Raw genomic sequence first — 22,907 nt, 5'->3', positions numbered from 1 at the left:
GACTCCTAGAAATAGCTCCCTCCAGAGGGCACCAACAGAAATGCTTACACGGACAACTGTAATTAAGCGCATGATGTTTATGGAAAAGGCTCTTTCCAAATAGACATTGAGAGTTTAAATCCATCTTTAAATGTTGTTTACAAAATGCTTCTTAACCAGATATAGATAAGGAGCTAAATGAAACAGAGTAGCAATAGAAACAGCTTTACATATCAATGTACAAAGGCTTTTGTATCATACACACTTTGTGCAAATATGGTAGTATGTTTCATTTATAGAGTTATATTGTTCTTGGTGGATTATTTTGCATTACCATCTTAAGAAATAAAGATTTGACGTTCATGTCATATGTTAAATATCATTGGACCATTTAAGAAAACCGGGTCAGGTGATTTTTGAGGAGGCTGGCAAATTACTCGGTCCTCCATAGACTGAGACGCACGCCCAACCCGGATGTGCCGTGGTTTGATACATATTGATAGTTTGGATTTTCGTTCGTTGGGGTAAGGGGGGATTCAGTACTATTGATGAGGACAGCTCCGACTTCGTCTCCGCCTGCTCGAAATTAGTGAAAGCTGTATCACTGCCCCCCACCATAGGGGTGTACGTGCGCTGCGCTAGCATAGGATATCAGAGGGAGTGGGCACGTAAGCTGCATAGCTTCTGCTCGAGATCTTACTCAAAAGCCGGTCAGTTGCATGTCGAATCGTGCCCGGTGTGGAGGCTTCAGAAGGGAATAACGCGCGATGGCGGAGTGTGGGAGGAAGGCGCTGTCACTTCTTGAGGCGGCCCGTTCACGCTATGAGAGCTTGCAGATTTCTGATGATGTCTTTGGGGAATCGGGAGACGACAGTAGTGAAAATCCCTTTTACAGTACAACTGGAGATTCTAATTCTGACAACTACATCGAAACAAATGTGGAAGATGCCAAAGAAGGTGAAACTGGGAGTAATCAGAGCTGCGGTCCCCCAGGTTCAGTCTCCAACAGCCAGGCTGAGGAGGATGGATGGAGCGACGCACTACAAGATATCAGCGTCCCACCTTGCAATGACACACATGGTAAGTCAGCGCTCAGAACTGCACGACACTGAACAACACAGGCATAGCCACTGCTGAAACTCAGGGATATAAATTATTACTATAAACGGTGCAACGTGGGCTGTCTACGACTGAATACATGTCCGAGAAATACGACCTAGTGACTCATTGCTTTAGGGAATGATAATGTTCAATTCATACTCAATTAACTGAGCAATAACGTTAAAACCTTGTTGACATCCGTGTTGATTTTGTTCTCCCTCATTAGATCAACATGTCACACAACATTCTCCCGCGGTGAAAAGACAGCTTAATGTCACCGGTGACTCCCGCTGTTCATTAGATACACCCCTGAATACATATCCAAAAATCAACATTTATCAAGATATATGTATCATGAATTGGACAACAGACAGGATGGTGACGAGATTTTACCAGGGGGCTAAAACTGAACGTAAACAAAATGTGCCACCTTGAAACTTATTTACATATATACTTTGGCGTAATCCAAGCATTTGTAAAAATTAACGATATAAAATGGCCTTTCAGTGGCTATGTGTATGTGTTTATCAGCAACTCATTTCCACCTGTAGGCACCTTCCATAACAAAGGGAACATTTTAGTACACAAATGATTCAAAGTACACTGAAAGTGTGTACTTCCACATATGTGTCATTGCTAAGAAAGGAAATCATTAAAATTTTCTTTAGTTCTTAGAGGATCCTTCCTAGCCCAGTCACAGGTTATTATCTCCCTTGACTAGAGAAAAAGACATCAATAACTTTGAAAGAGCGAGTAAGTTTCCCCTACTTTCCGATGTTTCCTGACGAACAGTGACAGGAGAAGCAATTCTAAAGCAGTGCCCGCAATTATCAATGTACTACACAAGCAGGCAGTTACATAAGTCCACTGAAAACTTGATTGATTTTGGGTTTATGCACCGATGGAGCTGCAGTGCATAAACTCCTCTTAAACCTGGAAATGCATGGTTGCAAGTAAAGTGGAGCAAAGTGGTATAGCGAGCAGCGACACATGGTCAGATGAGTCATCCTTCACCCTGCTCTTGAGAAATGGATGAGTGCATGTGTAAGAAGGGTTAGAATAAACTCTCGGACAATACGTGAATCCATTAAAAAAACCGTTCTTTCAGTCTTTTGGTTTTAGAGCGATCAAAGCTCTTACACAAGTTTGATTTCCAGTAGTGTGACACACATTGCAGCGTGTGATGCAGGCCATAGCCATTGCCATGTTCATTCCCTTTGCTGGGGTGTGGAGATGATTGTGGTGAGAAGGCAAATGCTCTCCGTACCTTTTTTTTTTATGATAAAATTACTTAAAGTGTATGTGATGGTGGTTCAACTTCTTAAGGAGTTGTGTGAATGTGTATGTTTAAAATTGTAATGAACAGGAATAATCTATTTTTTTTAATGTTGTATTGGGGTAAGAAAGTATGTACAGCTGCACCAAGCATGGGATGTTTACATGGCTAATGAAGCCTGGAATGGCTGAGTCCCACTTGTATGTTAGAACCTTATAATGGAGTTTTGACTGCATTTTATTGCAGTGGACAGAGGCTGAGTACTGAGATTATAATTAGTGCCATGAAGTACTAACCACTTCCTGCTCTGCTGTCACCAGGTTTATTTTACTGTATGTTTCATAAAGAAGAATTGTTGACTATGACTTACACTGGCTAAATATATCATAAAATGGACTCCAGGGGGGTGTTCCAGAAGGCAGGTTTAGTTTACTCAGAGCAAGTAGTAAACCTAATAATAGAAGAGGCCTATGGCTTTGTTTTGCTTGGAGAATGAAGCCATAGGGCTCTTCTGTTAGGAGGTTTACTACTTTCCCTGAGTTAACTAACTCTTCACTAAAGCCATTTTCTGGAATACGTCCCTGGTCATTGCTGTAACATATCATAAACAGACGATGAAGATATCTGGATAATTCAGTACAAACCATTTTTTGTATACTTGTTATGTCAAAATTGCGTTCATCTGTAGACACATCCATTTCTGTTTAGTAGATTGTATGGCTAGCAAAAGATTATATTTGTTAGTATGAAGCACCATTGACAAGAGTGCATAATGCCAAAAGAAACCTATGAGCCCAATTGTTAGTACCCCATAGTGAAGGGTTCTGACACCCTCTGGTATTGGGTGCATTTTCGTGGCATGGTGCAGGCATCCTGAACCCCATAAATGAACACTAGTAAATACAAAGCCAACTTTGGCAATCACCTTGGTTCTGTGGAGAAGTATTTCCATGTTGATGGGAGGAGCCCTCATTCACAGGGCAAAAGTGGTCATTGAATGTTTGAATGCCATGGCCATCCCAGTTACCAGATCTCAACACAGCCGAATAGTTCAGGGAGATTCTGATGCAATGCCAGAGATTGCCTTTTTTAGCCGTAATTACCAAAATACCAGATGATGGAATCTCTCTTGGATGAATGATGCCACATCCCTCTTAGGGAGTTCCAGACACTCTTAGAATTGATGCCAAAGTGAACTAAAGCTGTTCTTGTGGCTTGTGGTGGTCAAGATCCTATTAAGACATTTCATCTTGGTGATTCCATTATTTTGGCAGTCATCTATAAATCATTCTAATTATATAATAAATGTTTTTCAGTGTGCCTGCTGTTGCTTTGAAAAGCCTGCAAGTGTTTGCTAACTCAGTCATTAGAGCTTTGTAATTTCATTCTCCCGTAATAGGAACATTGTGCTATGTTACTGCATTTCCTTAGACGGGGCCACTAGAGTATTAAGTCTCAAAAAATTACGTTACGAAATAATCTAACTTTATCTTGACTTCTTTTCATGTTGACCACGAACTGTGTCTAAGGATTTCTTATGCTTAGCCATCACCCGCTTTTTCAATCCAGTTCGATAAAGTTAAAACTCTCCTCTGCCTGAGTCAGTGTTATTAATAGAATAGAAATAGAATTAAAATTTCAAAGGCCAGCTTCATCATCTTTGGCCCTTAATATTGTATTTAATTCAGCTGACTGCTCACTGTCTATCCTCAGTTTGCATAGCTGCTCATTTCTGATATGAGTCAGTGTCAGTTCATACGGTTTGAGTCTCCCACAGTGCTCTTAGGTTAGATCCCTTTAGGTCCCTGTCATAATGATTCTAGTCTTAAGTATGTTTAAGGATTTTAAGGCACGCAAATACGTACTGAAATCATACTTTTCAGACTTCCACTGAACAAAAAGCAGCAGTGTATGAAGGATAATGATCTTTAAGCGAAATGAGTGAAGGTTTACCTTAGCCTCGTGTCTTGTTATCCACTACAGTAGTATGGCACAAGCAATATCAAATGCTGAGCATTCTTACTCAGCATTGAGCTCTGCACTGCCCTATGATGAATGATGGAACATGGATTAATCATGAAGAGTATTGTGTCTAACGTGATTGTTAGATGGATGAGCCAGTCTATGGTTACCGATGGCTTTCTATTAAAAGAGACAGGAGTGAGTCAACATACAGTGCAGCAAACATTACATGTTGAATAGAAATAGAAAGCCATCGGTAACCATAGACTGGCTGAAGTCTGAAAAGTATGATTTCAGTACGTATTTGCGTGCCTTAAAATCCTTAAACATACTTCTCTGGAAGTAGGTTTTATAAATGTCATGTGTTCGTGTATGCTTACGAAATATGAGTGTTGCACACTCCCACTTTGTGAACACAAGCACACATAAATGTGTACACACCTCTGTACACACACAGAGAGTGAGTGACAGTAAGTAGGCTTTCTTTTCACTGTTGGCAGAGGAAAAATTTGCTATGTAAAGAGGTTAGTGAGAGGTGCGCGCTGAGGCATCCTGCCATCTTTCCTGTTTATGGAAAGTGTGGTGTTTTGATGCATATTTTCTGCAGCTCTGTTGCAAATACAATTTAGGGTTCAACGTTTTGACCTTGAATTATGGAATCGTCCCGCTCACATTGAAAGTTATCCTCTCCTGTCAATGTTTGAACATTCGCTCAGGCCGAGCAGCTGTAGCTGTTGATAAACATAATATTTCCTGGTCATGGTCGCTTGGAAACGTCCATCGCTGTGGGACATAGACGTGCCATCTGGTTTAGGGGTTTTGGCACAGGCAATACAAAAACTCGGCGAAAGTGACAGGTGGTGTTCCAGGCTAGTCCATGTTCAAGCATCGTCCATTGTTAGGCTGTTAGTTCATAGAAACAAGACTTATGCTTTCTTGATGAATTTATACCTCATTATTGTTGTCCCTGTAATCGAGATGTCTGGTTTGCCCCCTCAGGTGTACCACCCTGACTGTATTAGACAAAGCCAGAGTTTCCACTCAGTTTTTTTTTTTTCACTCATGTTCATACATATAAAGGCTCTCAGTTTCTTACTAAGAGGACTGTGATCAGTTTGCATCTTGAGGGAGGTCAATGACAGCTTGTTGTTTTATTCACTTGTAAGGGTCAGTAGTTAATATTTGTGAGCTGTAGTCCACTCTCAGAACATTGTTTACATTAATAATCATCTAGAATTTTCAAAGATTGAACAAAAATAATATTGTTCTGACAATGTGTAACAGCATATGAAGAACATAGAGGCATATAACTTAGTGTGAGAAATAGAGCAACAAAACCTGTTCTTTTTGATACTTGAGTGATGCTAACTTCTGGATGTGTCAAATACGTAGAAATAATTAAAATACACAGTACTCAAATCCACACACTGAAAACAACACCAGGCTAGGGGAGCTGAATGATAAAACTCTCTGGTGTTGTGACTAATACAGGCATAAAGCTCTCATACTGAGAGCCTGTGATATTGTTCTTTACTGTAGGGCCAGCCTGCAGCATTCGTGGGAGTGGAAGGTGCAGGAACAATACCACCTACAGCCCATGACAAGGCACATGAGAAAGAACTTCTTAGCAGACTAATGTATACTACAGAATAATAATATTATGCATGATGTATTGATGTATTTAACTGTAAAAAAAAAGAGTTTCATTGTTGAATACCACCTCTTCATGCATATTTCAAATGAGCATGCAAGAGAGAACACATGTCACCCTTTCTGTGCATAAAAGGGACTTGTGTTTTATTGTAAAATTACACGATAAGGATCTCGTTAGGACAAAGCCTGTTTCTTGCTTGGTTTCTTGTTGACTGTCCCTCTTTCTTGAAATAGCTGACCTTTGTTGATAATTTGTTGGGATAAGGTGTTTTATCTTATTTGCCAAACACCTGAAATTTCCATTTAAGTTCATGTACGGACAAACACACTGGTCAAGAACAGGTGGACGTCTTTCAAGAAAGTGACATGCCAAACTTAATGGGACAAAACCTTATGACAAAATCCTGTCGTAAGAAAACTGTTAATCTAAGAATAAGTCTAAATACTTTTGTCTGGGTCTCTAGAAACCATTTTATGGCTCTCCTGGTGGTTTTAAAACTGACACTTGTAGTGCACTGTAAAATTACACAATACAGATCATGTTACGGAAAAGATCATACGTTAGTTAACAATATCTTTATTATCTAAAATGAATCGTAAGGTTCTGTCAAATTAAATATTTGATTCTGACCAGACCCTCTTGAGCTAATATTTTAAAAATTTCTCAGGATCAATTATAAACAAAAGCATTGTGTACAATTACTTACATGGAAAGGAAAACAGTGGAACAGATGTTTATATTTGTCGGTATGTAACCTCAAACAATTAGTTCGCTGTTACATCAGCCAAGTGTCAACAGCACACTTAAAACAGTGTGGCCTGACAGTGGCCATTGGTTGTGAATATCATACAACTTTTCCACACAGTAAGCACAATACATAGATGGCCAATTTTATAATCCATAGTAGTGTTGAAGGACGTGATGTGGATTAAAGAATGAAACAAAATCTTTTCATAGATTTTGGTGGAACAAGGGCTCTTCATTTATATAACAGTGATGCTCTTTTACTGTTATATTCAAAATGACGATATATTGTAAATCACTGAATATATTTTCATGTTACATTACCTGCTGTGAAATAAAAATGGAATAAACCCTAAGAAAATGTGGTGTATTATCGTAAAGGAGACAGTGGAAATTTTTGAAACTAGGAAAATTGTGACTTCAAAGAGCCGTTGAAAGATCATACCTGGGTCTCTTTAACAGAATGTGGCGTTCAGTTCAGATATCCATCTACTATGCTGCACCTAAAAAAACCCCCAAAAAACAAAATGGAAAAAAACCAAAAAAACACAGGATTATAAGGATGCTACCCCATCTCCACACCTGAGGGGATCATTTATCATCCTCATGTTATCCAATTATCTACACTGTTCAAAGATGTTCTATTCTACTGTCCTGTGGAAAGTGAGCTGAAGAAAACATCAGTACAACAAGTAGTGTTTTGGAATAGAATGCTAGCTAATCTTACCAAGCCTGTTAATGGTCTGTATAACAGGGCGTATTTATGTTTGAAACATGAGCACTACCTCGAAGGTATGTTCAGATACAAGAAAACGGCTCTGTTGATGCAGTAATAACCACTGTGTTTTTAATATGGGCAGTGGTCTTGTTGAACGTTAAGATTTCAAATCTTGCATGCTGAAATCTTGCTATTTTTTGTGCTTTTCCATGAATCAACCACAAAACAATGTACTGAGGGTATGTTTACATTCAGTCATCGGTTGTGTAGTAACAGTGTTGTGACTATTATCTAAAGTACAATATAAAACTTGAACTGTAGATCCAAGGACTAGCGTTGTGGTGCTCTATTTAGCAGCCTTAATCTAAGGAGGTCATTGGTGTCATGCGTCTGTTAATGCTTTCTTTTCAGTCTTAAATCTCCACTAAAGGTGTGCATATGACCTCTCCTTATCTTCCCACTGATCTGTGTCTTAGCTAAAGTCAATTACACCAATATAGGTAATTCTCTGAATTCATTTTATTTCACTGTGGGTGAGTGAGGTGTTGATAAGAGAATCAGAAACAAAAACACCCTTAACAAAAGAGAGATTTATCAAGATTAAACATGAAGCGGCTCCAACACTGTCACCTGTCCCCTCCTTAATCTATGGACAACCTTCTCTTTGTCCTTCTAATGTGTCCACAAAGCACTTGACATGTGTCCCCCATTCTTTTTGTTATGCTGCTTCCCTGTCGCTGCTACAATTTACATAAAATTGTAAATTGTAAATTGCTGTAGAGTTTAACTAAATGATTCTTTGCTGTGAGAGACAATGGAAGACAGTAAGATAATTGCATGGCTTGCTGTCAGCTGTGGTCTGGATTTAGTGGTAGGAAACTTCTCCATTCTCATTACTGTGTGTTGAATGAAATTATAAGTACCTATGCAGTAATGCATCATGGAGTCTTTCAAGGAGTATTGAGGAGACCTGAAACACAATGACATGTCTGTAAGTGTACTTACATATTGTCTATCAACATCAGTCTGTGTCTATAAGCACTCATCTGTATTGTGTTTAGGTTATGGATATCTAGTGCTCCAAGGCCAGTGTCTACCACAGACTAGCAGCAGTGGTCAAACATAATTATTAACCTGACAGTTAAGACAATAGTAGACTGTGATAGCAGTAAGTTAGAACAGTTCTATCCAAAAATCCCAAGCAGTTAGTACAGTCTATTATGTTCTTGTTGATTTTAACTTGTTAGAACAAAGACAGTTTTGTTACAACTTTGTTACATAGGGATACTCAGTACTTTTTGGCACATACCTGAAGTATACATCTAAATTTCACTCACAGAAGAACTTATTGCACAAGAACAACTGGATATCCACCGAGCTTTTAACAAAATCAACAAAAATCCGTCACTTCATGTAGCTTGAGATAATATGACAATAAATCAAGACGTTTTTGTTTAGAGTCAATGCAAACCATTTTATGACACTGCTGGTGGTTTAAGGGATTGCTCAGCTGCAGTATTGTATTAGCTTTTGACACACATTAAAGAGATGACTGACCTCTGGCAAAAATGTGCCAAAACAAGTTGTCTCCCTCAAGCCTGGAAAGCTACATGCAGTGCAGAGACAGTATGCTCTCTGTCATATTGGGTCAGTGCTGCAACTGAGCATTGCTGGGGGTGGGGGTGATGTGTGGGTGAACATGTGACAAAACAAGAAATAGTCAGTCCCATAAATATTTTGAAATAGCCAAACCCCGCTCGGTGGTCTAAACATGTCTTTGTGCTATTTCGATTCTGTCACTCTATTCCTTAAACAGGAAACTCAATCAATATATGGCTGAATTCTTGGAATAAATAAACAAATCTAAATGTTTGATTTTCGATATTTGAACTATAAATTTAATTCAGTTTTTTTCAGTAACATAATTTGAGTCAGTCCAAAAGAAGTATTGCTATCTCATTGTAGTCCTTCCATGTGAACTCATCCCAATCAGTAAAGTAATTTTAATCTTTTCCCTTAACACTGACATGATACTATGGCATAACCACCTCCTGGTCAATCTAGAAGCAAAGCCTGCTGTGTGTGTTATTGTTTAAACCTGTTGTAATGGCTACATGTTGAAACCGTGTGGTCAGACTGGGATCACAGGTGCTATGAACAATAGAAAAGCATGTTCTAGATAATGGGAACCTGTTTAATCATTGGTACCAGATACTGTAGCACTAAAGCTAATGTGATTCTGTAAAAGGGTCCTTCAAACGGTGGAAGAACCAGTAGTGCACATTCACTTTCACTGATTGTCTTTCCATTGCAGGTCCCACCCAGAAGATGCCGGCAACAGCCACCGCTTTGGACTTCTTCCAGCTCTTTGTGCCAGACAACGTCATTCAAAACATGGTAACGCAGACCAACATGTATGCCAAAAAATACCAGGAGCGTTTTGGCAGTGACGAGGGCTGGACCAATGTTACGCTGGCAGAAATGAAGGCCTTCCTGGGTTTTGTGACCTCCACCAGTGTGCACCGCTGTGAGTCAGTCCTGAGCATCTGGAGCAGCGGCTTCTTCAGCAATCGCAGCATTGCACTCAAGATGAGCCAAGCACGCTTTGAGAAGATCCTTAAGTACTTCCACATTGTGGCCTTTCGCTCCAGCCAGGGTGGCAGCCAGGGCCTCTACAAAATCCAGCCCTTCCTTGATTCTCTGCAGCATAGCTTTGGCAGCACCTTTCGGCCTTCACAGACCCAGGTACACAGAGAAGTACCCTTTGGTGTGGCAGAGAATGGTTCATCAGAGCAATTTAATATATGACATGAATGACATAGTAATATCATTTATGTACTATATGTTATTACCATGAAATTAAATACAAATGAACACCATCTACTCCACTGAAGCACAGTGCAGAGAACAAAGCACTTTGGTTCACTATAAGAGCACAAGAATGCTAAACAGATGTAATTTCATCAAGAAGAAAGTAATGTTTATCACATTGCAGCAAGGTTAGACATGAAAAGCAGTTCAGTGCAGTATACTTTTAAGGCCATTTTGGAAAGTGAAATATACAGTATTATGACAGTCACAACACACAGTTCAATCACAACAGTCACAACAGCACAGTTTGGCGAGTGAAAGTTTTGAAGTGAAGATTATATATAGAAGATGCAGAATTACTGCATCTTTATGCCTTCAGTCAACCTGTGAATCAATAAATTGAGAGGTAATGAATTCCTAGTAGAGCTATAATTTATAAATTGCCAAAAATTCTTCCATTAGTGTTTTCAGAAACTAGGACGAGCAGGCAGTCTCCATTTTCTGTGCCAGTCAAAAGTGGGTTTGGGATCTAAGCAGAAACTTTTGGCCCTCATTCTGTAATTCAAGTTGGCCACAAGTCAGTAGACTGTTTCATTATGTTTAGTTGTGCTATAGGGTCAGAGGCAGAGGTGGATTAACACACACACACACACACTCTACTGGAGTTGAATAGCACAAAAAGTATTTCCAGTTTTTTCTGTGACAAGATTTGTTGCTTCGCATAACACAATGTGTTATACCTATTTAGAGTGACTCTTGTCTGGACTATATTTGTCTTATAAACATGCCAGTTCACTGGCAGCACATTTAGATTTATGAAAAAAGATGAATATAGCATAAAAAATGCAGCTAATTTAAATGGTATGTACATTGATCATACTGGACGTGGCCTATGAAGTCTTGCCATGCAAGATGATAAGATTTTGCCTGAGACTGTTCCTCTGTGCCTGTCATCCCTCCCCCTCATCGCTAGGAGAGAAAAACTGCTATGAGAGCACCATATGGACAGGATCCACATGGACCTGGCCAGGAAGCAGATCTGTCTGTTAAAAAACTGAAGGCTGGACATGCGTCAGTGCTTCTGAACTTGGGTTCAGGTCTTCAGGGATTAGGCACGCTAGCCATCACCTATGCCAGATGCACCACAGTTGACAGATTGCAGGATGTCGTTTTGTCTCTCCTCAGTACACACATGAAGGTTTCACTTCGGACTTTTCCCTTCTCACACAGCCTTTGCTGTGTTTAAATGAATGGCATAAACGTTCTTAATATTCTGTAAATGGACACATACGTCTAAACAAATATGTTATATACATTAAGTGAAAAACATCCCGACACTGATTTGTCCGTAACAATGAGATCTGCCTATAGTAATTCATTACTAAATACCAGCATATCATCCATGCCAGTACTCAGTTGCCCACTGTCCCCAAGTTCTGTGATGACGAGCAAGCCAGTGAGCTGCAGCTGCTGCTGCTGCTGCTGTGTTTGAATGAGGAAAATGGTATCCGGCTGTGGGGGGAGAACAAAGCAGTGCCGAACCATCAAAAACCATTTGCACTCCCCCGGAATCCACAAGTCGCAATCATTTGTCCTTCCTTATCACAGTAATGTCAAAATGTGTTGACTGACAAAGAAGTCATTAACTGAAGTTCCAACTTTTAGGTGGGCCAAGGTAGGGAGGGCTGTCAAAATGTGCGAGTGAAAAACAGATCTTAGCCTTGGAAGGTTGGTGGAAGCTTCTCCTTAACTGGTGAGTAAGCACAGAAGAATGGAAAGAGTGGACTACAATTTCAGGTAGCGTGCAGTAGGGCAGGATACAGCTAAATTGCTTTGCCTAGTAATTATCACAGCTAATGTAACAGTTCTTTTCAACAAGTGTGGATAGTCTATTCTCTGCACGGATTTTACTTAATGGAGAGCTGGAGAATTCAGACGAAGTGATTGACTACTTTGTCTTGATCTTGCCTCCAACTGTATCTCTCAGTATGCTTGTCCCGCCAGTTAATTATCCACTCCAGTGCATTATCTGGCCTGTGATTAGGCCTATTAGAAGGCCAAGTCAAAGGAATTTCCTCACTAAGATTTAAAAGCAGGCATCTGCATTCCTTCATGGTCCATGAAAATTTACCAGATTTATCCCCACATATTGCACAGAAATAAGAGATGAAACTTGAATTAAATGAGGGTATTTTCTGTCTCTGTGTGATTAGGAGATGGGCACATGCCGTTTACTTCTAAGGATGTAGAGCTTTGATAGAAATATTGTTTTATGCAGGCTACTGATTATCACTACCAGATGAGACAAAATATCCCAGTACAACCTTTCTTCTTCCTAGATCTGTAGTCCATGGCTAGGTATCCCAAGTAATGGAAGACTTCAGTTAGTTTCCTTTACCAGTGACAGTTGATTCATGAATGTTATTTTGAGCTGCTTTGAAAATGAATGAATGAATATGCAGTGTTGAAGATCCATGCCAGAAGCCTTTGTACTAATGTTTTGATCATTTTTCAGCCTATGGTGCGGTCGTAGGGAAAATCACCAGACAACATCAAAGTTGCTGTGATGTGCGACCAACAGCGATGTTTTAAAAGTCTTACAGGCTGTAACCTTCTTTCAGCCAACGCAGAGCACAGCAGCAATGAATTTCAGATTTGAACATGTTTTATAAGAGTGGGCAAAGGCATTGAAAGCTTCTAAACATTATTTTGGGTAATTTCAATAATAAACCCCAGCTAACTGTTTCTCTTCTGTCAAGGTGAAATTACTTGTTTAATGATTAAATCAACACTTTCTCTGGAAATATAGAGTGTGTTGTTTATTGTTGGAAGGCTTCATGCATTTTACTTCTACACACAGATTTTTCAAACTATTATTCTTTGAAACTACTTTAAAATCCACGAGTAGTTTATGGTTCAGAGCAAGTCTATAATCATTCACCCATTTACCCATATTCATTTTCTGCCCTCTTGTATTATTCAAATGAAGGCTAGCAATTCACTGGCCCTAGCATGAGTCAAGCAAACACCATCTGTGTTAGTTTCCTAGGTTCTATTGTTGCATCACTGTGGCAACACACTATCCCCACTAAACTCATCTCTCTATGGCATGATGCCAAGCTCACACGCTATTGCCTTAAAACCCTTAAACCCCTGCTCAGGTTCCATTAAAAGCTTCCAAACCACTCTGTGTGATCAGTGAGTCAGTTTCAACTGGCCATAATCTAATTCTCTCTTTGACTACTTTCCAAAACTAGAATTTCAACTCAGCTTGTTGGAAAAGTGACCATTTTCTTGATGGTTTGTACCACATGAAAAAAGGTCTAGAGCACCAAACTTATGATCTAACCAGTGCTTTTGTTGTGTGTGTGTGTGTGTGTGTGTGTGTGCGTGTGCGTGTGTGTGTTTGTGTGTGTGTGTGTGCAATTCAAAGTCATCTGCGGTATGTGTGCGAGTGTGTACAATACAAAGTCATCTACAGTTTCCACATAAAATTCAAACAATTAATCCCTTCAAAACAGTGTGCTCAGTTGTACATGCTAAGTCATGCTCCATGCTAACCTCTTATCTGAAATATTTTATATTTCAGATAAGAGGTGTTTCTGTTTTGATGAAGTTGAAGTGTAAACTACAAGTAGGTCACTTCAGCAGTACTTGGAAAGTGTTGTCACTGTTGAAGGTTAAACACATGATAGGCTGAAAGATTTCCTTTCCTCGAAAATGTGACTGGTGTTTTCTATTCTGTTTGTTGGCACTTTTCTTCCCAAGTCAGTATCAGAACTTTGCCCCAGCCAAGCTAATGAATAATGGTTTTGAGTTTTAACATCCATTTATTCTCTTTTAGGTTCTTCATGAGCCTCTAATTGATGAAGACCCTGTGTTCATTACCACATGCACAGAAAGGGAGTTACGCAAGAGGAAGAAGAGAAAGTTTAGCCTGTGGGTCAGACAGTGCACCTCTACTGGTTTCATCTGTCAGGTAGACTATAAATAGAGATACTTTTCAATGGAATCACAGTATCATACAGAACCCTTAACCACCCCTGACCTAGTTATTGGTTTTGCAAAAATCTTTGGACGTTAGTCATTGCCCATTGATTGATGTTATTTCATTGTTATTTTGTGAAATCAATGCAAATTAGGCTTACACTATGATCTACATTTTAAAGCATACTGAATACACATAAAAATATAGACAAACTGAACCTTTATCATAATTGTGTGCTACCTAACAAGATTTCAGTTAGAATTGATTGGATCACATTACCATGCTTTTCCAACTATGAAGAATTAAAAAAATACAAAAGATAGTATGGTCTTATGGCTAATCAGCATTAGGTCCAATTGGGCACTGAGTTTTTTGTAGCGGAATGGGAAAGTGGAAAGTTGACATTGAATTCTGTCTTGTTTCTCTTTTTCGCAGAAACCCTATAGTGAAAGAAATGTAGTGAAAGAAAGAGATTAATGAACTGTGAGTTGAGCATAGTTGCATGTAGGCTTTCAACTCTCATTTCTAATTGGCACACTCCTGCTTCCGCTCTCAGATACTACCCATTCTTAGTAATGGCTCTGGTTCCAAAGTACAGCGCAGAGACACTGAATATTCATCAGAGGCACGGCCGACCATTATGGCCGACATAGGACTGTCTAACTATGTGAAAGATGCTCGTACTAGATGTTCATACAGACAAGACAAGGACCATTAGTGGAGAAGTGAAGTGGTTTTTGATGGGCTTTCTTGCATTGTAATGTATGTCCTGCCTTCTCACCCTATCTTCCATAAGCTTAAATACAATCTTGATAAATATATCCCAAAATATTTTCAGCACTCGATATTAAAAAATATTAAGCATCCTAATATTAAAAATACAATTCTTTATGTTATGCAGTATAATAATATAAAAAAATCACAAGAACACACTCTGCTGTAGTAAATATAGTAAATTAATTATAGTAATTAAGATTGTGATTAATTTACAATTATGCAGAATTTATGATGAGCCTTGGGAAAGTGCCCTCAGGTAAGTCAAATGCTGTTTCCTGTTGTGGATAATTATATTTTGTTGTATCTCAAAATTGCTTATGGATTCAGGTTTATTGATAGTGTCTCATTTTCAAACCCTTTTTAAAAGACAATGAGAAATAGTGAAAAGAGTAACAAATCCATCTGCAACATGTATAATTCATGTAATTTCTCTAGAGTTTTAGTGTTAACGAGCACTGTAGCCTAATAGCAGCTGTTTGCTTCTTAGTTTTGGATTAAGCATACATCAAGAGATACAAAAAGGAAAATAAACAGATGGGATCAATGCCATCACGTTTTCACAAGCAGCTTCTGCCTGGGCAAAGAGGCTCCAGGCCACTTAACGTAATTATGTCCTGTTTTTTGTGGGTTCTGAATAAAACAAATGACTGCTCTTTTGCACCAGGGGAATTTATCAAGTATTGACCAAGGAATAATGGGAATTGATTAGATTGAGCCCCATTCGGTGACTAGTAACTGATGTCAAGCTTCTTGAAGCTTGATGATTTCACAAGACAAGACACTCTTAAATACTAGTGTAATAAAAAAGAATGAAAAATGATAAACTGATACACTCTGAATCTCACACACACACACATTTTACTGTAACTGAAAATACTGACCTACCCCTAACCGTACCCCTGACTTTAACCCTATCCCGGAAACATTTTGATACTTTTCGTTATACCAATAACAACAATACCTTTGGAAAAAAAAATCGAAATAACATTTAAAAAAAAAACAACTAAAAAACATTTCTTCATTGTCTTAAAAAAGAAATTGTTCATTTGTGGGGACCAAATATTCTGATAAATCACCACTTGCTGGAGATTATCATGGGGACATTTGGTCCACACATCATCACAGAAAAATGGTACACAAACACACACACATGCACACACGCACGTACACACATGCACACCACATGCACATGAAGTAATGAACTAAATTGTTAGTGACATATTTATACAAATATGTCATAAATCAGGTTAGTTCTGTCGTCTCAAATAAAGTGCAGACTTGTCTTGAAAAACATAGCGTGACTCATTTGACTTTGGTTGTTGCTTTTCCTTGTGTAATAAATTAGGCTCTACTTTGTGGTATGCCTGTTTTGTAATACTTTGTGTCTCTTTTTGATACTATGCCACTCTTTGCTCTACCTTATGGTGGAAACTATTGGGAGGTCTCCCACAAACAGGTCTGTCTCATTCTCTGTCACTGTAGATCTATGTACATCTGAAGGAAGGCCCCGGTCCTGATGGACTGGACACACTGAAAAACAAGCCACAGCTGCATAGTCTGGTGGCCAAACAGCTTTGCCAGAGTCTAGCAGGTCGTAATGCCATCATTTTTACAGGACCCAGCATCACCAGCCTCAATCTCTTCCAGGAGTTTGAGAAACAAGGTATGAAGAAGAGCTTACGCATTGTATTACATTGTTTCTTCATGAGTTTCTTCATTTATGCCTGAGAACATTTTTGGAAACTGCTATTTCCAGTGCAGTGACATTATATCAGCTTGCTACAAGCTACAAGTTATATATAACAAGTTGCTACAAGTTATATTTTGCATTTTGCGTTTTCATCTTTCCATTGACTGTGATGATCAGAGATACATTTAAAATATCTGAGGCTGAATACATGTTTAAATCCCTCTGCAGAATTAAGAGCATTATAACTGATGGAGACTGTTAGTGTATGTCACACAGGCCTAGTGCAAGATGGTCTTCAGTGCTGAGCACAGCGGAGATGCGTTTCACTTCACGTGCTCTCTCCATGGCATGTTCTCTCTCTCGCTCCCTCTAATCTCCTTTCCCATCTCCCATTCCCCATCTCCTGCGGTTTTTAATTACAGTGTGATAATATCTACCAGCGAGCAAAGATATGCACACAGAACCAGCTGAATTTAACCTTGAATCCTCACAGAAAAAGTCTCCTTTTGTTCATTTTATTTTTTACATGGTTACCACCCAGCAGGGGATGGTATTTTATAAGAGGGAGAGAACAGTATGCTGTCAAGACCTTTTCAGTTCTAAATATAATGAGTTCTTTTATCCACACATTTCCCTTGTCTTTCTGGGAACGACTAGATTAAATGATTATGTTTAAATAATTGAATTCTTCTGCTTTAAGGTGATCTGTGCCATGAGAGTGTTGCAAAGGTGACAGATTTCCGAAAGCTTTAGATTAAGCGCAAAGAGTTTCAGTCTTTGATGGCATGTTAGCATATTAATGCTTGATGAATAATATTACAACAGAAAACATGAAAACATCAACTCATAAAAAGGAAACGAACAAACAAACAAAAAATACAGGAAAATACCTGTGGATTTGATTTATCACAGCTGAAATGGACCCTTTAGGACACGTGACCTCAGACATGAAGAGACCTGTATTGTGTCTTAACGCGTCACTTCAGACGGATCTGAATATCTTTACGCTGTAGCCTTCTCATTCAGTGGTGAAAGTCTAAGCATGTTCTGTTTGACTGTTTGTCTGTTTTACAGACATCTACTGCTGTGGATTACTAAGCACCAGGAAGAGCGACTGCACGGGCCTGCCTCAGTCCATGCTAGTCAACTCAGACATCCCACAGCAGCGTGGCCAGTCTCTCATCAAGATGAAAGGCAACATGTCCCTGATCAGCTGGTACAACAAAGGCAGTTTTAGGTTCCTCACAAATGCCTATTCACCCACAAAACAAGGTGAGTCCCCACAGATCAACCTTTTTTTTTCTCATGGGGCTGTCTTTTTTTAAACATGATGGATTCTGCTTATAAATCTTTATCAACGTCCTATCTGCTTATGAACAGTCATTATTTTAAGTATTTTAGTAATCCATTATTTTTAGTAGTTCAAGTGACCTGTTATATACTATATTACGCCTGCTGTGTACTACATGATGTAGTTAATAAATGAGTTTCATTATGATGACATTCACAAAAATTCAGTTTTTTATTAAATCCCTGAAGAAATGTATTATTATTATTATTATTAGTTGTTGTAATAGTAGTGGTAGTTGTAGGAGTGGTGGTACTAGTAGAAGTAGTAGTAGTAGCTGTAGTGGTAGTTGAAGTTGTGATAGTCGCGGTGGGACAACTAGAAGGGAATCTATAAAAAACACACAAATTTTATTGAAAAATATTTGTATTAATCTAACTCTCTATCTAACACAAAAATGAATGTATAAAAATGAATCTAATCACTTAAAAGACCGACTGTCTCTGATGGCAATATTATGATGTTGTGTCCTTAGTTTTGAACAGCATCAATAACCATTTAAGCACAGATCCTGTAGAGCAGGTTTAAGGCTGGGATGACTGTAGTAGTGTATTAATGGAGGTCTTATACACATCATGGGATTATGGCAGTGTGAGTGCAGAGGCAAAGCACTGGATTACATAACTGCATTATGCACAGCTTTTCGGTTTGCCTTGATATGCCTTAATCTACTCTCACAGCTCCTTAATAGCAGAACAGCAACCAATATTTCTGATGAGTCTTTAAAATGAACAGTTTTTACCCGAACAGTCTATATTCTATGCAACATTTACGGTTCCGTAATATTTCATTCATGCTCAAATGATTAGTTGTATATTTATTTCAGACTGTAATTTCGGTGTCTTGAACTCGAGCCATCTGTGAATGTAACATCATTGTCCCCAGTAAATGGCACAGGTGGTTTTGTTCTTGTATCGATTATGTGTTACATATGCAATGGAGCGTATAAACACAGATGCAAACAGTAAAGAGATAATGTCTGTTATAAATATTCAGTTTCTGCAATAAATGAAGTCCAGAAGTTTATAATGAAACCAGGCAAGGTTTTTAATCCCAAAGCATCGGAAGTAATCCCTTCATATGGAGGATTTAATGTTTTCAATCAACCTCAACGACTTCAGTTGATTCAGATTTGTTGTAAGCCAACATCTGATGTATATTTAAAGTAATGCAAACCTCCTCTAAGGCACCAATGGAATGCAAAGGTATTTTATCCGGTCCACTTATCCACAGTATGAAAGCAAATCCCTTTAGCATGAAATACCATTCACAAACCTTATTGCACAGACAGTGAGTTTATATTGTTAATGTTGTTACATACATTTTTAAAAAGCCTTTGTTAAAGGATAGTTCAAAAGCTGCAGCTGTGTGAGTTAAATCAACATGTGAATGCTGCAATGCCATGAACTAAAAATAGCTTGATATGTTTCTCCCATTTCATGTAGAACCTAACTCTGAGAAGCCGAGGTCTGAAATGTTTATTTTCAGTATATCACACTTCTGTGTACACTGACAGAACTCATATGTGCATGCTGCATTTCTCCCCAGGAGCAGTGTGCATTTCATCGTAATTAACCGAAGCTAGCTCAAGATAATTTAATACATGTGACAGATGGGGGCCTGCACTGGGCTGAGGATGTCAAAGGGCTTCTTATGGTTCATGTCTCATAGTCAGGACTGCTACAGTTACTGAAAACTGAACATTGTACATATCTAATCATTATACCATGTGTTTGATTAGTACACATATGTGGAAGTACTTTTAAACTGTTGCCTCATTAATTACTCCTTTGTAGGTCAAATCTTTCTCTTGAGAGCCTTGCGACATGATCATATGCTCAGCTGTGATTGTTGATTTTTAATTGTGATTGTTGATCATGTATTACTTGTTAAAGAGAAAATGTAATACATTTTTATATAATTCATTATAAAGCAGATGTTGAAGCAATGAAGGAAAAATGTATTGGGATTAAGGGCTCGTTACTAAATTCAAATTTTGGATATAATTATACGTCAGAGTTCTATTATACTATAATTATACCATACTATCTCACTCCTGGTTTTCAGTTTCCTACTTTGAACATAGGCTAGAATGGTGAATGCCAAAATGTGAACTCCTGGTGAATGCTGTCTGCGTGTGGCATTTCTCCTTTGGTTCTAGGGGTGATCATCAAGAGAAAAAGTGGCGAGATCCCCTGTCCTCTTGCTGTGGAGGCTTTTGCCGCTCATCTGAGTTATATCTGCAAATATGATGACAAGTACAGCAAGTAAGTAATGCAAAATCAGCATTTTAAGCCATACGTTGACAGAAAAGAGCTCTGTTTGACATACTGATGGTGAGCTAAGGGCTTTACTGAAAAAAAAATCATAAATGTTTTAAAGTCTAAAAATATGGGCATATTCATAGGTTATAACTGTAGTAATAATGTGACTCAAGTTATTGTAGGATCAAGCCCCAATGAGTTTGGTTTACAGGTTTTTGTTTTTCTTTTTCCCCTAAAGTATGAGATTCCAAACAATGTCATTCCTTAATTTTCAACAGCTCACTCGACAGTCGTATGATTCATTGGTGCAATTAGTGGGATGTGATCTGGAAAATAGTTGCAGAAAGATTCAGAGGACAAAACAAGAACACAGAGAGCTTAAGCTATATATATAAAATATCACTCAAATCAGCTCTTGGCTCTGTAGAAGAAAACTTAAGAGTGATAGACTGTAGTAGCAGACAGGGTGAAAAAAAGGTAACGTGGTACGGCAGCGACTAACATCACTGGGAACATTGTTATCGTGGAGTGTCATATTGAGTGACATCTAGCCAAACAAAATGCAATAGTGACATGTACACTGCAGGAGAACCAAGTAATGAGTTCATGTCCATCATTCCTTCACCTTCACTGTTTTCTTGTTTTGAAATATTTATTGAGCTCTAGACTGTAACGAGAGAACACACATTTTCCACAAATATAAATTTAGGTCAGGATAAATGAGTTGTGTCAGCCTCTAAGCGGTCACATCCTGTCATTAAGCAGTCAAGAGGAAGAGTTCAAGGCAATGAGGGGGATGTTGATTCCTCATGTGTCACTTACTTTACTAATCCCTTTAACAAGCTGTGATTATCTGCCCACAGTGCTCCGTTCCACTGTTTGACAAATCAACCGATGTAAAAGATTCTTTCGGTTTGCATTACACTTATGGTTGACTATTTCAACCTGTACACACACACATACACACACACACACATACACACATACACACACACACACACGTATATATACATATGTAATGTGTGTTTGTGTTTGTACAGTACCAAAGGGAGATTTTGAATGAATGTGCTGGATATAAGCATTTAGCATTAAGAACATATGCTGAAATGAAAAAACATTCCCCTAAGCAACACTCGCATGGACGCGTATCAGACACTAAAAGTGGGCTGTAGTGCTTCCCAAAGGTTTATGGTTGAATTCACTTTTTTTTTTTTTTTTTTACTTTTTATCCATATAGATACTTCATTTTCCACAAACCCAATAAGACCTGGCAGCAGGTGTTTTGGTTGACCATCAGCATTGCCATCAACAATGCTTACATCCTCTACAAGATGTCTGATGCCTACCACGTGAAGCGTTACAGCCGAGCACAGTTCGGAGAACGACTAGTCAGGGAACTCCTGGACTTGGATGATTGCTCGCCCACCCAGTGAAATGGCAGCGCTCTGTTTCTTTAACTCAGTCACATACACATACTCACTCTATCTCTATCTCTCTCTCTCTCTGTCTCACACATGCGCGCACACACACTCCCACACACACACGCACCCACACACACGCGCGCGCGCACTCACACACACACACACACACGTACACACATGCACTCACACACACACACACTCACACACACTCACTCATTCACACAGACAGTCCTCAAAATAATGCCACATCATAGACATTTGTGTGTGTGCATGAGAGAGCATTATCTAAAACAAATGCAAGCTGTGCCAATCTGGTCAAAAAGGGGACATTTCTCACGTGGATCCATGTATAGCAATCTCTGTGTGACAAGGCTGTCTTTAATACTGTACGGTAATTGTACATAACCTGCTCAGTGGTTTCAGGACTCCATTTTCCTTCAGCAAACCTGCACTGACCTGTAAAACCATATTCCCGCAAATATTTCACTAGAACATTTATTTCCCAAATCTTTTTACACTGAAAATGGCACTGATGTCAGTACCACAAAACTGAAGTATGTAAATGTATTGCCTGCAACACAAATTTCTGCCTGAAAGTGCTTGAGATTAATCTTGGACAACTTACCATCATTGCTTATTTCAGATCTTTTTGCCCAAGGAAAATGGAGCACTAACACTAACTGCATGAAAAAAAAACCCTGAATATTGTGCCCTTGTAAATGTACATTCGTTTTTGTTTTGTTTTTTTTAATTCAATTTGGAAGACTGTAGTGTTTTTGTAGTTCTCAACCCTGAGGTTAAAGTTGTTGTGGATTCTTTGTGTATATGAGCTTTAGAAAAAACATGATAGACAGCGTCCACACTAAACATTTGCAGTTTGACATGTTTTTGGTTGTTTTGAATAGGTTATTGAGCTCCAAAGAGAAGCTTCGTACTTCCCAATTATCCAGTATCAATGGAAATCAAGTCCCTGTGCTAAATTATCGCAGTTTTATAGTCTGATAAGTAGTTTTGATCAAATGCAGAATTTTACAGTTTTACCTGTTCTTTGCATGGAGCAGTGGATTTACAGTTGCTTTGCGCACTGATCTGCAAATTCAAGTAGACCCCAACATCCTTTTTATGGGAGAAAAAAAACCCTCCTGGTTGAAATTTAATTAAGGGATTTTCAGTA

General features: G+C 38.7%; 1 protein-coding gene across 1 annotated transcript; it reads left to right on the top strand.

Annotated features, from left to right (window-relative positions):
• The first annotated feature begins 746 nt into the window (after positions 1-746).
• pgbd5 (piggyBac transposable element derived 5) lies at positions 747-21,777 on the top strand. The gene is made up of 7 exons (XM_030772868.1): positions 747-1,059; positions 9,749-10,179; positions 14,090-14,224; positions 16,493-16,673; positions 17,775-17,972; positions 20,210-20,315; positions 21,550-21,777. The coding sequence occupies exons 1-7, from the start codon at positions 747-749 to the stop codon at positions 21,743-21,745; spliced, it is 1,560 nt and encodes a 519-aa protein (XP_030628728.1). The 3' UTR covers positions 21,746-21,777.
• The last annotated feature ends 1,130 nt before the right edge of the window (positions 21,778-22,907 follow it).

Source organism: Chanos chanos, chromosome 4 (genome assembly GCF_902362185.1).
Source record: "Chanos chanos chromosome 4, fChaCha1.1, whole genome shotgun sequence".
Lineage (NCBI taxonomy): Eukaryota > Metazoa > Chordata > Actinopteri > Gonorynchiformes > Chanidae > Chanos > Chanos chanos.
This window is presented reverse-complemented; position numbering and strand designations above follow the sequence as displayed.

Bases quoted from the DNA above. Each gene is read 5' to 3' on its own strand.
- pgbd5 (XM_030772868.1), top strand. From the start codon at position 747: ATGGCGGAGTGTGGGAGGAAGGCGCTGTCACTTCTTGAGGCGGCCCGT. The intron at 17,973-20,209 runs GTGAGTCCCCAC...CTTTGGTTCTAG, and splicing joins CTATTCACCCACAAAACAAG to GGGTGATCATCAAGAGAAAA. The intron at 20,316-21,549 runs GTAAGTAATGCA...TTATCCATATAG, and splicing joins TATGATGACAAGTACAGCAA to ATACTTCATTTTCCACAAAC.